At 43.9% G+C, this 16,755-nt stretch overlaps 2 protein-coding genes across 3 annotated transcripts in view; both read right to left on the reverse strand.

Annotated features, from left to right (window-relative positions):
- Positions 1-2,037: 2,037 nt before the first annotated feature.
- On the reverse strand, positions 2,038-3,885 carry LOC127212642 (zinc finger protein 431-like). Its single transcript, XM_051172729.1, has 3 exons — positions 3,873-3,885; positions 3,666-3,726; positions 2,038-3,363 (listed from the first exon to the last, which is right to left on the reverse strand). The coding sequence occupies exons 1-3, from the start codon at positions 3,883-3,885 to the stop codon at positions 2,055-2,057; spliced, it is 1,383 nt and encodes a 460-aa protein (XP_051028686.1). The 3' UTR covers positions 2,038-2,054.
- A 34-nt stretch (positions 3,886-3,919) lies between these two features.
- The window catches only part of LOC127212582 (zinc finger protein 709-like), a 146,693-nt gene continuing 133,857 nt past the window's right edge, over positions 3,920-16,755 (reverse strand). The window contains exons 1-2 of one of the 2 annotated variants that reach the window (XR_007833590.1): positions 12,676-12,739; positions 3,920-4,059 (exon numbers count right to left, since the gene is read on the reverse strand). The gene's annotated coding sequence lies outside the window, so the exon portion shown is untranslated. Of the gene's footprint in view, positions 4,060-12,675; positions 12,740-16,755 lie in introns of those variants that run through there. The other variant, XR_007833589.1, reaches the window with a different exon arrangement.

Consider the following 16,755-nt stretch of genomic DNA (forward strand, 5'->3'; position numbering starts at 1 on the left):
TGCTGTCATCTTGAAACAAATATACATTCTTTCAAACTAAATTTCCCATCCTGCCTACCCCCATGTGTAGCTGGCGCCACTTGTAGCCAGCACTTGCTACTTTGTGGGTTCTTTTTTCCACCCTTCTCCACCCCATTGCTTCTTCCCTTTCAACCTTGTAACACTAGATAGGAGAGGACAAAAAGGATAAAGGGGAAAGGAAGCAACATTATCATTAGACTACTTACTGTTGATTAGGGATGTTAGGTTCCTTGGGGCAAGGTTGATCTTTGCCATCAGGATATCTAATTTCTTCTTGTTTCTCTGTGAGTGATTACTTAACAACGACCAACAGCAACCAATGTCATCCAACCAGTAACCAGCCACTCACACCATCTCTCAGGGCCCTGGAATGTATATACCCTCTGAAAAGTCCCCAGAATTCTAAATGTCACACAATTACAGACAGTATCTGCCTCTGCTAAAGCATAAGGCAACTCCTACTTACCTGCTGTGATGAAGCTCCATGTACTCACATCTAAGATTAAAACAAAACCATAGTCCCATAATATTCCTGTTTTTAAAAGAAACCTAAATTACAAAATTCTCACTACATCCCGATCATATTAGAAGATATCCATAAAGGGAGATATGGTTGGTTGGTTTAGGTGTTTTGTTTCTTTGTTGTTTTGAGACAGGTTCTTGCTACATAGTTATGCCATCCCGAAACTCACTGTGTGGTCCAAGCTGGCCTGAAACTCAGAAAAATCCATCTGTCTCTATCTCCCAAGTGCTGGGATTACAGGCACGCAGACACTACACCCAGCTGTTAAAAAAACAAAAAACAAAAAAACCTATCTTTGAATAAGAGAATGAAAAGAAAATATAAGATTTAAACAGGAACCATCATTGTTTTGATCAATAGAAACACTTCTTGGAATAGTACAATGCACCAATTACAATTGGTAGTTTCTTATATTCTCAATAATTTATTTTCTTTGATTTCTGAATTTCATCTTTTTTGTTTGTTTTTTCAAGACAGGGTCTCTCTGTGTAGCCTTGGCTGTCCTGGACTCACTTTGTAGACCAGGCTGGGCTCGAACTCACAGTGATTGCTTGCCTCCGCCTCCTGAGTGCTGGGATTACAGGCGTGCACCACCACACCTGGCTCTGAATTTCATCTTTAATAAATTTTACCCATATGTACACACCTGTGTTATGTTGTGCATTTGCCAGTCAGAAGACAACTTACAGTTATCTAGTCCCTAGTTTCTCTAGAAGAGTTCTAGAGATCAAACCCATGTGGCCAAGTTTTGCAAGTACTTTCAACCGGTGAGTGAACTTACTGGCCCTTATTTAGGTTTCAAAAATATTTATGTATGTGCTGTCAGGTGTAGTAATGAGAGAAGAATGAGCATGAGCAATGTGAGTCTCCACATTACACTCAGCTGATCAGATTTAGCAGCAATCACCTTTACCCACTGAGGCAATTCTCTGGTATTCATTTGTGTTTCTGAGAAAGTGCTAAGAACATGTACTAATTCCTCAGAATGAACTAACATAACCAATAAAAAGGATATTAGTATAAAATCATTTTCATTTGCAAGTAAGGTTTATTATTCGCGTTATGCTGTGTTCCTCTATCCTTGGATGATAACCTGTAAACAAGACAATATTTTAATGGTGAATGGTTCTACTAATCTTACATGAGCCCCCGGGAGATGGCTCAGTGGGAAAAATGTGCTCGGTGTGCAAGGCTTTACGGCACTTATTAGATTCAAAGTGTTTCTCAGAGTAGGAATTCATACATGGCTCTGTAACATGCAGAGGCGTTATCACAATGATCACATTCTTAGTATGAGTCCTCTGATGTGTTTGAAGATGACACTGATGTGCCAAAGCTTACTCCATCAATTACATTCCTAGGGTTTCTTTCCAGTTTAAAAAAATTGTGATCATGAAGACTACTCTGACATGCAAAAGGGTTGACCACATTGACTATACTCAAGAGTTTCTTTCCAGTATGACTTCTTTCAATGTATTTGAAGATGACATGCTTTGCCATACTGATTACATTAATTACGTTTCTCAACATTATGATGTTTTTCATGATTTCGAATACTACTACGACTTGCAAAGGCTTTACCACATTGATTACACTCATAGGGTTTCTCTCCACTATGACTTCTTTCATGTATTTGAAGACTAAAGCGACGTGTAAAGGCTTTACCACATTGATTACATGCATAAGGTTTTTCTCCAGTGTGAGTTCGTTCATGCCTCTGAAGACTAATGCAATGTAGAAAAGCTTTTCCACATCGATTACATTCATAGGGTTTCTCTCCAGTGTGACTTCTTTCATGTATATAAAGATCACTACGACGTGCAAAGGCTTTACCACATTGAGTACACTCATAGGGTTTCTCTCCAGTGTGAGTTCTTTCATGTTTTTGAAGGCTACTGCGACATGCAAAGGCTTTACCACATTCATTACAATCATAGGGTTTCTCTCCTGTATGAGTTCTTTTGTGTATTAGAAGGTTACTACGACATGCAAATGCTTTACTACATTCATTGCAGACATAGGGTTTCTCTCCTGTGTGAGTTCTTTTGTGTACTTGAAGAGAACTGTGACTCGGAAAGGCTTTACCACAGTGTTCACATTCGTAGGGTTTTTCTCCAGTATGACTTCTTTCATGTATATGAAGATTATAGCAATATGCAAAGGCTTTACCACACTGAGTGCATTCATATGGTTTCTGAAGGGTATGGTGTTCTTTATGATTTTGAAGACTTCTATAACGGGCAAAGGCTTTACCACATTGATTACATACATGGAGTTTCTCTCCGGTGTGACTTCTTTCATGTTTGTGAAGAACACTGCTATATGCAAAAGCTTTACCACACTTATGGCAGTCATAGGGTTTTTCTCCTGTGTGAGTTCTTTTGTGTCTTTGAAAATTACTGCGACATGCAAATGCCTTACCACATTCATTGCAAACATAGGGTTTCTCTCCTGTATGAGTTCTTTTGTGTGTTTGAAGATTACTGTGACATGAAAATGTTTTCCCACATTCATTGCAATAATAGCGTTTCTTTCCTTTATGACTTCTTTTGTGTATTTGAAGAGAAGTGTGACTTGGAAAGGATTTACAACAGTGATTACATTCATAAGGTTTTTCTCTAGTGTGATTTTTTTCATGTTCTCGAAGACTAGGGAAATTTGAAAAGATCTGACTCCATTGATTATGTTCATGGAGTTCCTCTTCAGAGTGGATTCTTTCATATAGTTGAAGAACACTGCTTGATGCAAAGCTACATTGCTTCTTCCTATATCTCTTGCATTCACAAAGCTTGTATCCAGAGAGGTGACTGATGTCACATCTGTTCAAGGAGAAATAGAAAACGAAAGATTTTCACACTGTACTTACATAGGTTAAATTTTTGTTCCCCATAGATATGTGCTGTAGAGAGTAAGGCTTCTCCATGAGAACAACCCTCTTGCCTCCCATAAAATGTTCCTCTCACTGAACTTTGGAAAGTCATTAAGTATATGAGTAACACTAGCTTTACTATGGACTATTTGCTTAAAGCCATGCTTATTTACACCCTGCTTTTCTTTAAAATGCAGGGCCCATTAAAATTTCATCAATGACGCATTTATGTCAGCTGCACATGAAATTTACCTTCCATGTCTTCTAGGACTCTGACAGTGTTCCTCAATATTCTGGTCTTCCAATTTGTAACCTAAAATATAGTAGCAGAAAATTTACACTATATTATTAGATACGATTCAAATTTAAAGTTAGTATCTCTGAGACACTAACATGAGAACCACGTCTGATTATTCAGCACATTCCTCCTCTTTCACAACAGAAATCACATCAGTGCACCATTAGCCAACATATGCTTGTCACCTGGTTTAGACAATGAGTGACAACTAACACTCTTACCTACAGCTGTGAGGTTCCAGTAGGTTTCCAGCATCACATCTTTGTAGAGACTCTTCTGGGAAGGATCCAGCAAAGCCCACTCTTCCTGAGAGAAGGTCACATGCACGTCCTCACAGGTCACTGCATCCTGAAGCATCCCATATAGGTGTATAATAGAAATAGTGAGATGTAATGATTGTAAGTTGAGAATACATTTATAAAAATTTGGGTGCTTCACTCATTTATTCCATGTCACAGACTTTCAAAAGCAGTCACCAAGTCATGTTAGAAAGAAACAGAAAAGGAGGGTCACACCTCCCATTTCTGGACCCACTGAATCCCATGTGGCATTGCCAGAGACACGGTCATGGACAGATAATACAGAGAGACACTCAAACACTTGAGAATACATTAGCAAAACTGTATCAAAATCCCTAACTTCTAAAAAGGATGGACAAGATGGATGTGGTGATTCACACCTTTAATTCCAGACCTCAGAGGCAGAGACAGGTGAATTTCTATGATTTGCAGGCCAGTCTAGTTTATGTAGTAATTTCCATGACAGTCAGGGCTACATAGTGGAGACCCTGTCTGAAGGAAGGATAAACCTGTTTTTGTTATGATCCCAAGTGTGGGATCAGAACAGTCTTGTGAGAACAGGCGAGGTTAATCCACCAGAAGACCAACCACCTCGTGCGGGAGCTTGATTGTTGCCAGCTGAAAAGATCCTATGAACGGACTCTGGGATGAGATATATAAATGAGCTTAAAACTGGAGGCGGAGCCTTTGGAGACTTGAGATAGTTTTGGCTGTTCATCGCTGCACTTCGAGAGGCTCCTAGAGAGAACCGCTTGAGGGAAGGCTTCAGGGCTCCAGCTCCTGCTGAGGTTCTGGGTTCTGGTTGCTCCAGGCTCCAGCAGAAGAAATCCTGCTGATTACGCCAGGAAAATCATCCTTCGGAACTGATATCCTTCCAGTTTTGTTATTGTATTCTTTAATCCTCTTTTCCTACTGTTTTGGTTAGTCGGGTTATAAAGGGACATATGCTTGGTTAATAAGTTCGTAATAAAAATATATTGGTTAAGAAAATTGAGCCTACACCTGTCTCACAAAACAAACAAACAAAAAGGATAGAAAGAACTTAGGGGCTTACTTGAAATTCTTCCAGAGAGTCAAACACTCACCCCATTTCAACACTAGTCTATCAGAAAACTGAAGTGCCAAGGGCTGGAGAGATGGCTCAGTGGTTAAGAGCACTGCCTGCTCTTCCAAAGGTCCTGAGTTCAATTCCCAGCAACCACATGGTGGCTCAAAACCATCTATAATGTGATCTGATGCCCTCTTCTGTAGATAAAGCACCCATATACAATACATAAATAAATAAATCTTAAAAAAAAAAAAGAAAACTGAAGTGCCCTGGGTTAATCCATAAGAGAGATATAATATTCTAATATGGGAATGCATTTTAATAATGACTGACAGATCAAAGAGTTTTCAAAAATATTAACAAATAAATGATCCAAAATCAAAACAAAAAAGCATAAGGGAGAAAGATGTGTTAACAATTAAGATCACATGTTGCAGAGGACCTTGATCAATCCCCAGCACTCACTTGGAGGCTCACAACCATTCATAACTCCAGGTTAAGAGACTCCAATGCTCTCTTCTGGCTTCAGTAAACACTAGGCACACAATCCTCCCCCCCCCCCTTTCCCTTTCTCTCTCAAAAATATACACAAAGGTAGGGAGAATGTTAAACACCTACAATCCAATGACTCTGAAGACTCAGTAGTGATGTCGTGAACGAATGCCATTATGCTGAAGGAAATAATAACCTCTGCCAAAATTTAGGTCAAGATGAGAGTAAACCTCAGCACAAGAGTAAATGCTTGACATGTATGAAAACCTAATTCCATCAGCCAAAAAATAAAAATAAATAAAAATAAAAAACATAAAGACAGAAAAATAGCATAGCAAAGAAAAGCAGTTGTTACTGTTTCATCTTACATTTTTAAGGACGGAGTCTGTAATGGTGGTGTTGTGGCTGCAGGCTACTCAGTTTGAACCACCAGAAAAGATAAGAAGATGAAGTGTTGTGAGGGTATAAACACTGAAAGCCCAGCCCCAGAGACTAACTTCCTCCAGAAGGGATCCTCCTCCTAAAGATTCCATAAGCACCCAAATTAAAGCCACAAAAATGAGACAAGTGCTGAGTGATATCATCCTACCTGGGAGATTTTTTCATTCAACCCATCCCATTTCAACACGGGTTATGATATGCTCTCAGTTACCCCATATGCTAAATGTATTTAGTTGAACTTGAAAGATTCCCCATACTATAAAACAGTCCCAACACCGTTCCAATGCCCAATGTTTCTTCATAAACTCAAGGCAAGATATTAACTGTGACATCCTGCAAAACAAACAAACAAGCAAACAAAACCCAAATCATATTTTCATAACACACAATGGCACAGAATACACATTTCCTTTCCAATGAATTAAGAAAAGACTGGACCAGGGAAAAAAACTGTAACTTTACTGGGCAAAAGCCAAGTCTTGCAGCTCTGTGTCAGACACTTGGGATTCCAGTTTTGTTGGGCGTAGATGCCTCATCCTCTCTGACACTTCTCATCTTTGTTCATGGCTTCATATAACAGGGCAAATGCCATGTGACTTCCTGGTTACTATAAATACATGGCATAAACCAAATGTCAACAACCATAAACTTCCCGGTGTCACTGAGCCCTAAGGGGATTACTCCATTAATACTAAGAAGATGTCAGATTGTCATGCTGCGCATTTGCTTTGATTTGTTTTTGACACACTGCTTTACCTGATGTCCTTACGAGAAAAATGAAGAATTCTCTTAGCCATGTACTCTACCAAACAGCCAGGTATCAAAGGAAGCTGCTAATGCTCCACAACACTTGGACTTCATAGACTCATGTGAATTTGCATCAGCCTAGACAGTCAACCTTGGGGATGCACACAAACCAAGAGAACCAAAATAATAGATTTCTGGTTGCTAGTCAAGCTGCTGCCAGCGAGTGGCTATGACAAATGGAGGCTGCCAATACAGGCTACAACGGATCTTAATGCCTTACTTCGTGCTCTTGCCCTTAATAGTAATCTCCATGCCTGATTTTTCCCTGAAACACACTCAGGATTCCTGTTTCACCTGTTATACCCATTGTTGTGTCTGCCCAAGCATGCCCTCTGAACTTGAATTTTATTTTCATTTTTCAGTTGTTCTCACATAAACAAGCTACAGACAAAAGAACATTTTAACACTGTTTCCTTTTCAATTAATTTAGATTTTTTTTTTTTTTTTTTTTTTTTTTTTTTTTTTGTATTCTGCATGCCATAGCCCTTAAACTATGAGTATTGGATATAACATCGGATTTTGGGGGTGGGGAAGAAAAGAGTTTATTTCACTCAAAGCTTCATAAAACTGTTCATCATCAGAAACAGTGAGGGCAGAAACTCAAGCAGGGCGGGAACCTGGAGGCAGAAGCTGATGCAGAGGCCATGGAGGGTGCTGTGTACTGGCTTGCTCAGACTGCTTCCTTATAGAACCCAGGACCACTAGTCCCTGGTGATATAGCTCACAGTGGGCTGGACCCTGACTAATTATTACTATAAGAAAATGCCCCCCACCACCACTTTTTATTCTTTGTGAATTTCACATTATGCGTCCCAGTCCTACTCCTCCCTGTTCCTTTGCATTGCCCTTTTGCCCTCGCAACCTCCCCCCCCCCTCTGAAACCACAAATCTCATTGTAGAAGCTGTGGTGTAGCCACAGTGTGCCCCAGAGTACATCCTTTTGCCTATACTTCATTACTTGCAAGTGTTCATTGCAACAAGTCACAGGTCTGGTTGTCTTCTGGCTTCTAGTAACACTGTCAATACTGGATCCTCACCAGGGCTGCTCTCACATACCACGTTGTTGTTCTGGGTCATGGAGATCCTGCAGCTTTGGGTCTCTGCAGGCATAAGGCCATTGTGTAGTTTAAATTCTGATTTCCTATCTAAATGTTGTATAAACTCTGCTCCTCAATTGTCCCCCTATGTCAATAAAGCAACTTACAGTCAATTGATGAGCAGGGAAAGAGAATAGGGCTGGACTTCCTGCCAGGCAGGAAGGCATTAGTAGAGAAAGCAGGGGGTTCAGCCACGGGTAGAGGTCCAAGGAAGATCAGAGGGAAGGAGCCAGAGCTGAGGAAAGCTACAAAGTGCAAGTATTGCTGGGATGCTTGCTGGGAGTGAGACAAAATAACATAGGTTAAGAATAGGCATAAACTGCTCAAGATTGTGTTGTGAAGCTTGATTTTAAACAAATATAAAAGAGTCTCAATTATTTGTGTGATAGCCAGATTAAGAAATAAAGAGAAATAAATACTGTTTTGTAAGAATAACGTTAATTACTGGCATACTAAATAGGGGCAGAATTTACAGTAATCTAGCAAGAAGTTATGTAGAAAACAAGATTACAGGGCAGTTTTTAAATTCTGCTCACTAAGAGAGGAGCCACAGTTTCTAAGACAGGAGCTCACAGATTCCTGATTAGTGAAGAGACTCACCATACACCACACTGATGAAAGACATGTAATAATTCCTTTGTACTAGAGGACTGACATAGAATTATTCAATCAGCTAATGCTAATCAGGTACTCCTTCCCCACTGCACCTTCTTATTCCAACATATTAATGAGTTTGAAACAAAGTGTTTTAAAGAGAGAGTGAGAGGAAGGAATTTGTCAAAAAAAAAAAAAATACATGTGTCTTTTCCATCAAATACTATTAAGTTCATTTTGGGAACAAGAAATTCATTTTTTTAATTTAGTTTTTAATTTATGTGCATTGGTGTGAGGGTGTCAGATCTTGGAGTTACAGACAGTTCTGAGCTGCCATGTGGATGCTGGGAATTGAACCTGGGTCCTTTGGAAGAGCAGGCAGTGCTCTTAACCGCTGAGCCATCTCTCCAGCCCTGGAACAAGAAATTCAAATCCTATTAATCTCCCCACTCAGTAAAACCTTTGTTTACTCAAATATTCACTTCTATTTGGTAGGAATTTAATGACCTGGAACATTCCAGGAGACTCTTTTCTCCCTAAAGCAGTGCCTCTCTTCTGCTTTGTCCGTCATTTCTTAACCAGCAATTCTTTCCAGAGCACCCTAAGAAAACAACCTTGAAGCCAGACACCAGCCAAAGGATAAAAGATACAGCCACGACCTTCCTTAGAGTAAAATACAAGAGCACCCTCTGTCTAGAACAGGAACATAATCTCTCATTCAAGAGTAATGCTTGCCTCCTCCAGACACTACAATTGGAGTGGTAGTCTCTTTCTTGGCCACCTTGAACCTACGTCTAACATTCTCACACACAAAACTACTTTAATGATAATTTAACACCTGCGTCCTGCCACATATGCTACTCGATCCACCTGCTCAACACAATGTATTTCTGGGAAAACACAGCAGCTCAGATACTCAGATACATATCAGCACATTAGACACAGCAGACTCACATGTTAGCCCAGGAGAAAAACTCTGGAAAGGACCACCATGCTACTGCTCACTGATGCTCCCATTGCAAGGCCTATCCAGAGAATCTCTCTGGCAAGAGCTGCCCTGCTATATAGGCCTCACTAGAGAGCAACTAACCTAAACTATGATCAGAGACCAAATGTGTCACGAAACACAGGTCTTCACAGCTCTGCCCTCGTCCATGAGCACGCAGAGCCACCAGATTGGACACTTGCATTTAAGTGGAAATTCTTCCAGCTTCCAAACGTACTCCTCCTAGGTGTAAGTTCTCCAGTGTGCACAGCCTATTACACTCAATACCCAGTGCAGTCATCCCTTTTGCCCTCCAGACCCGGGAAGTCCTGCAGCCAACCTCAGGTCAAATTCACATAGGAACAACAATGAAGGCAGAAGGCGACATGAATTTGAAATGAAAGAGGGTATGTGGAGGACAAAAGGAGAGGAAAAGGAAAGGCTAAGTGGTAATTATGATCTCAAAAAATATGTTTAAAGCACTGAAACAGGCTTTATGGCCCCGTGTGCACAGGGGACTAACAATTTATGTTGGAGCACACCAAGGATAACTCAAACCTTTTCTCTCAGGCTCTATGTGTTCAGCCAGAAAACCAACAGGTCAGTTAGGTAGGGCCACACCAATCTGTACAGCTCTTCTGCTCTGGTTGAACTAGTGTAACTACAGTAGTTTGGTTTCTAGAAGGAAATTCATTTCCTTATCCACATTCTTGTTTGCTCTGCTCCGTGGACCCTAAAAACAGTATTTATCAGTCAACTAAAATTGATTGCCTAAGCTATCACTGATAAACCCATCTGCAGGAAAACTTTGTCCCTATTATGTCCCTTTCTCTGACTACAAGACTTTGCAAGTGGACAGTGGACTCCAATTCTTACACAGGGTCCCCAGTATTTGTAACTCCCCAAGAAAGGCCTGGGCTCTACCAGAACACTTATTCCTCTGTCTTTCTCTTTTTCTTTTTGTTGACCTGAATACCTGTATTCTAAGCACTGGGCAGCAGAGCCAGTTTTAGGTATTCAAAGCAATTCTTAGTGCAAGGCAAGTGTGGCATTTTATGGTGCATAGTTTTTTGTCAACTTGACACAGAGTGAAATCATCTGAGAGGAGGGTACCTCAACTCAGAAAATGTACGAGATTGGTTTTTAGGCAGGCCTCTAAGGTATTTTTAAAATTAGTGATTAATGGTGAAGGCCCAGCCTATTGTGAGTGGTGCCATCCCTGGGATGGTGGCCCTGCGTTCTATAAGAAATCAGGCTGAGCAGACCATAGGGACCAAACCAGTAAGCAGTATCCTCTACAGCCTCTGCATCAGCTCCTACCTCTAGGTCTCTGCACTGGTTGAGTTCCTGTCCTGACTTCCTTCCACGCTGAACAGTGCTGTGGAAGTGTAAGACCCCTTCTTCCCCAACTTGTCCTTTGGCCATGGTGTTTCATCACAGCCAACAGAAAACCTAACTAAGACACCTGCATAACGCATTACTCTAAAAATAAATAAATGAAAAACTTCTTGAAAATTGAATGAAGTTCCTAATAACTGAGAAACATTGTGAAACAGAAGCAAATAATGATCAAAAATAAAAATTTAAAAGTGAACAGTGTGGTGGTTTGAATGAGAGCAATCCCTATGGCCCATATGTTTGCCTGCTTGGCCATCAGGGCGTGGCACTGCTTGAGAAGGACTAGGAGGTGAGGCCTTGTTGGAGTAGGTGTGGTCTTAGGGGAAGTGTGTGACTAGGGGCATGATCTGAGTTTCAAGAGCCTAAGCCAGGCCCACTGGCTTTCTCTCTTCCTGCTGCCTGTGGATGGAGAACTCTCAGCCACCTCTCCAACAACATGTCTGCCTGCATGCTGCCATGCTCCTGGCCATGAGAATGGACTCGACCTCTAAAACTGTAATCAAGCCCCAAACGAAGGTTTTCCTTTATAGGATTTGCCATGGTCATGGTATCTCTTTACAAAGAACACTGCCTAAGACAAAAGTTGGCACCAGGAAGCAGAGTATTTCTCTGACAGGCCAGACCATAACACTTCTTGGCAGAAGGTGGACGCAAACCTCTAACTTTGTAATTGAAATAATCAAGGAACTCAGTCAAAGGAGAGAGATTCTAAGAGACCGGAAGCCTCAATATTATTCAGTACAGAGCTTGAGCTATAGTTCAACAAAACTCCAATAAAAGGTCCCATGTTACTAGGCAGTGCTGTCACACACCTTTAATCCCAGCACTTGGGAGGAAAAGGCAGGAGGACCTCCCTGAACTCAAGGCCAGTCTGGTCTACAGAGATAGGTCCAGGACAGCCAGGCTACACAAAGAAAGCCTGTCTCCAAAACCAAGAAGCCCAACAATTTAGGCTATGAACAACAGAAAACTGATGAAAAAAGTCATTATGAATGGGGGGAAAAAAAAAAGGCCAACACAGATCGAATAAACAACACACACAGTGACATCATCTGATTAAGAACTTTCCATACTCCTGCAATAAAGACTGTGCTGTTTGGGAAAGGATAAAGAGAAAAGAACACGGAAAAAGACTTAAAAATAAAAGCACAATTAATATTGGGTCAATTTTGACACTTGAGGCCAGGAAACCCAGGAAGTGCGTCTTTTTTTTTTTTTAATTAATTTATTCTTGTTACATCTCAATGGTTATCCCATCCCTTGTATCCTCCCATTCTTCCCTCCCTCTCATTTTCCCCTTACTCCCTTCCCCTATGACTGTGCCTGAGGGGGACTTCCTCCCCCTGTATATGCTCATAGGGTATCAAGTCTCTTCTTGGTAAGGAAGCCTGTCTTCCTAACACACTGGACCCCCGCGGCATCCACATGCAAATGTGTTAGTGACACAGACTTTCCACCTGCACAGAATTAACTGCAGACGGATCCTGCACCTGAGTGTCCAGTGCCCAGCGCAGAACTCCTAGAAGACGCTAGAGAAGCCAGGGCTCTGCGAGGCAACACATCGCGAGCCCTGAAGAATAATGTAACCCTTTTCCAGTCACCAGCTCCCGGGTCCCGTGCTGTGCGCAGGCGCAGACAGGGGAATAAAATAATACATCTGAGGTCCCGCTTTCGCTGGGGAGGTGCAGGGAGCTCAGTGAACAAACGGAATGACACCCGGCGCCGCCGGCTCCCGCACCCTGGGACGAGCCCCACGCGCGCTCCCGCGGCTCCTCCCCGCGTACGGACGGCGGCCCCGCTCACCATGGCGCGGATCCCGAGCTCGCCCCGCTCTCCTCACAGCTCCCGGCAGCGGGTCATGGCGCGGCAAGCGGGACAGGGAGAATTTCACTCAGACACAGCGGAGCCAGCGGCTTGGCGGACCGGAAGTGCCCGCCTCCATTCTGATTGATAGTCCTGTTCGAGGCCCTGATTGGCTAGTGAGGTCTGAGTGACAGGACAGAGTGCTGTGAAGTGTCACAGCATAGCGGTTCGCAGCAGCCACGGTTTTCTACTCCAGGCACAGAGCTGTCAGACCTGCGGAGACTGGCATTGCGGTAGAACTTGCCCCCGGACCTCAAAGTCGTCCCTGCACTCCGTAGATAACTTCTCCTTCGACTAGTCTCTAACATACGCAGAGCATGACTCAACGTGCACTGTGTGATCCCCCTGCCTCACAAACGGAACATCCAGGTCAAATTTAAGTCCCCTGATTGACATGCACCGGGCGTCAGCAATTGCAGTGAGGCACACCTAGGACGGCTCACAGCTCTCCCAGCTGTTAGCCAAACATTAACACTCTCCCAGCCTTCTGCGGTGGCGCTGGCCTATCATGCCGGCATTTAGGAGGTGGAGGGAGGACGTCAAAAGGTTAAACCAGCTTGGGCTGAGAAGGGAAACACTAACAATTAGAGTTCCCAAAGTGGAGGTTCCAGGGTGAGAGGACCTGGGATGAAAAGAGAAAGAGAAAAATGTTGGTATCCCTGGGCAACGGCAACGCACGCCTTTGATCCCAGCATTCCATTCGGGAGGCAGAGGCAGGCAGATCTCTGAGTTTGAGGCCAGCTTATAGATTGAGTTCCAGGACAGCTAGAGCTACACAAAGAAACCCTCTCCTGAAAGAGAGAGAGAGAGAGAGAGAGAGAGAGAGAGAGAGAGAGAGAGAGAGAGAGAGAGAGAGAGAGAGAGGAGTTTGCAGCATAACCTGATTGCACTCATGCGTGTCAGAGCAGGGACCACGAACTGTGTCATTTAGGAGAATCCTAAAAGCCTGTGAGCACACACCAAGATAACAAGAGTCATGTGACCTCAGTTTTTCATGTTCCTCCTGCTTTATTGGAAAGGAGTGAGTTTACTTTAGATTAGTCACTATTACCTGCTGCTGTTCCTCAGACAAATGTTTATGCCTCAATGGAAAAGCATGTTTTTTCTCTTTTCTTTTCTTTTCTCCTCCTTTTGTTTGTCTCTTTTTTTTTAAAGATTTATTTATTATTTATACAGTATACTGCCCACACGTGTGCCTGCCCACCACAAGAGGGCACCAGATCTCATTACAGATGGTTGTAAGCTACCATGTGGTTGCTGGGAATTGAACTCGGAACCTTTGGAAGAGCAGACGGTGCTCTTAAACCTCTGAGCCATCTCTCCAGACCTTGTTTGTCTTTTGAGACAGGGTTTCTTTGCATAGCCCTGGCTGTCTTTAGGCTTCTTAAACCTCAGAGTCTGTATACTCCTTGCTCTGAATAAAATTGGCGATTGCATGAGATTCCAGTCTGCCTCAATTATCAACTCCTTTGTTTCAGATCACACCATCCCTGGAGTGGTCCATGGCTCCACCCCTGACTCCACTCCCATCTCCTTCCTGGGGGTCCGAGGTGGGGTCTCCACCCCTGAGGCACAACTTTAAATATTGCATTGCACTTATATTTATTGTACCCAGAAGATCAAACTGTGTTCTGAGTCCCCCTGCCCAGTCCAGTGCCCCACTGCTTCCCTCTCTCCCTCCCTCTCCCTCTCCTCCCCCCCCCCCTCTCAGTGAGCTGGTACACCTGGGTGGTGGGTTGCAACATAGGTGGCACATCAGATGGGGAGACATTGGAATCAGACAGCCAGAGAGAGTTGAGAGCTGTGGGCTGACGGGTGAGCTGGGCACCTTTGCTAAGGCCCCAGGCTGGTCTCCCACTGTGTGTCCAGTCCTGTTCGTCCCCCTAGGGTCTGAGGATGCTGGTGTCTGTGGCTTCAGCTTGCCGAGGTGACAAATGGAGACTGAACAGCTGAGCTCTGTCCTCAGCGGCCCTGTGCCTGCATCTGCTGCATCTGCAGGATCTGGCTGAGAACGCACTGTACGTCTGTGTCCATCTGTCCCTGGTGAGGTGGGAGGGGACAGAGGCAGAGTCACACCCTGCTGCACCTGCTGGGTGACCCCCCCAGGCCCATTGCAAGTCTCTACTCAAATCCAAGAGAGTCGATGAGGTAGGTCCCAGCACAGGCATGTTCCCAGAAGCCCCAGGTTGGCTCTGAACAGGAGAAGCTGAGGCCCAGGCAGTGGCAGAGGAATGGCAAATCCAGGTAGGCAACCCTGGGATGGAGGCAGGAGGCAGGAGACTCACCTGAATGGTATACAGGAGATGGGTGTGGCATAAACCCACCACAGCATCATGCTCCTGAGCCTTTTCCTGTGGCATAGGTGAAGGGGATCAGAGGTTTAGGGTCATCCTGGTCTACACAGTGCTACGTGAGACACTGACTCAAAAAAAAGAAGTAGAGGAGAGGGAGGAAGGGAACTAGAAGGGGAGGGAAGGGAAGGAGGTGACTTGGGAGGAGAGGGAGGCCCACCCACAGCGAGACACACCCTCACACTCAGTGGCTGACGATGGCTGAATCAAGGAAGAGCCTGCGAGGTCCCCTGCCCAGCCTGCATCCTGCCAGGCTCCCCACCAGTACTCTGACTGTTCTGTCTGTGACTCCGATCACCCCTCCTCTGCTACACAGAGTCGGTACCTCCATCTGCTGCCGCAACTCTGTCACCTGGCTGTACAGGGTCTTCTCCTCAGATATGGCTGGGGCTACCTGCTGTGCCTTCACAGCCTCCTTCTGCACAGATCCTTGGACAGATCTGTGATCTGGTGGGGGGGGAGGCTCTGTGAGGGGCCACTCTGAGCCAGGCAGAAACCAGGGACCTCTGTACCTTTCCTGGGCAACTTGGTTCAAGGTCACTGATTTGGTCCAGAAACTGAGCTAACCTCAAACTTGAATTTGTATAGACCAGAGCTGAAAACGTTCCTCACATTTTTAAATGTTTGGAGGGGGTGGGGGAAATCAAAAGAAAGATGTAGAGGAATTTAAATTCAGAACATGGCTGCCCTGGCAAGAGATGACATCCAAAGACCTTCTAGGTCTGTGTGATCTGGCTGGAATACAGACATGCCTTTCCTGCAAGGAGGCAGAGCCAAGAAGATTTCTGAGTTCAAGGCCAGCGTGATATAGAGAAAGTTTCAGGTAAAGAAAAGCTTAGGTCCAGACGTGGTGGTGCATGCCTTCAGTTCCAGCACCTAAGAAACTGAGGCATGCAGACACCCGAGGTTTAGTCAGTTCAGTGGAACAGTTGAGAGGCAGGGCAGTGGAGTTGAGTTTGTGGCAGATCAGTTCGTAGGATTCAGAGGCAGTTTTACTGGGAGAGTTTTACAGAGACAGGTTGAAGAGAGAGCAAACTAGACACAGGTGAAGACAGAGCAAGGCAGATAATGAGAAGGAGCCAGAAGATTAGAATGGACGGCTAGCGTTAGTTTGAGGCCAAGCAGAGCAATTCAGTCAGAGGTCTAGAGAGAAGCCAGATTGAATCAGTCAGCTGGGGGAGGAGTTTGAGCTATAACGGCTGAGTTCAGCCAGCCAGCCAGAGTTCAGAAGAGCTAGAAAAGATGAGTTTATTCAGCAAAAGTCTCAGAGGCTGAGGACATTCTAGGCCTAGATTAGATTGTATGTGGTTAGAAGCTTCCAGGACTAGGCTTAGGCTAGCAGACGAAGGCAGTACGCCTCAGAGACAACGATTACGTCAGGGGAATAGTAGATACTTTCAAAGAAAACTTTCTTTTGTGACCCTTGAAGAGATTCCAAATCACAGTGTGACATTTATCAACAAAGTTTTATCCTTACATGGCCCCGTCTGCTTATAGCAAACAGGAACCACACACTCTGTAGCCTTCGGGGCAATAAATACTGTTTTTATTTTATTTTATTTTTATTTTTGTTCTTCATAAAACACACACACACACACACACACCTGCCTCCCCTGATCTTAGGACATGTGTTGGCACCTCTCAGGAAAAAACTAGGCTCTGGGGCTGG

The sequence above is a fragment of the Acomys russatus genome, chromosome 31, assembly GCF_903995435.1.
Source record: "Acomys russatus chromosome 31, mAcoRus1.1, whole genome shotgun sequence".
Classification (NCBI taxonomy): Eukaryota; Metazoa; Chordata; class Mammalia; order Rodentia; family Muridae; genus Acomys; species Acomys russatus.

Excerpts from the sequence above, each read along its gene's own strand:
- LOC127212642 (XM_051172729.1), bottom strand. Across the intron at positions 3,364-3,665 it reads AGTCCTAGAAGACATGGAAG|ATGTGACATCAGTCACCTCT; the intron begins GTAAATTTCATG and ends CTCCTTGAACAG.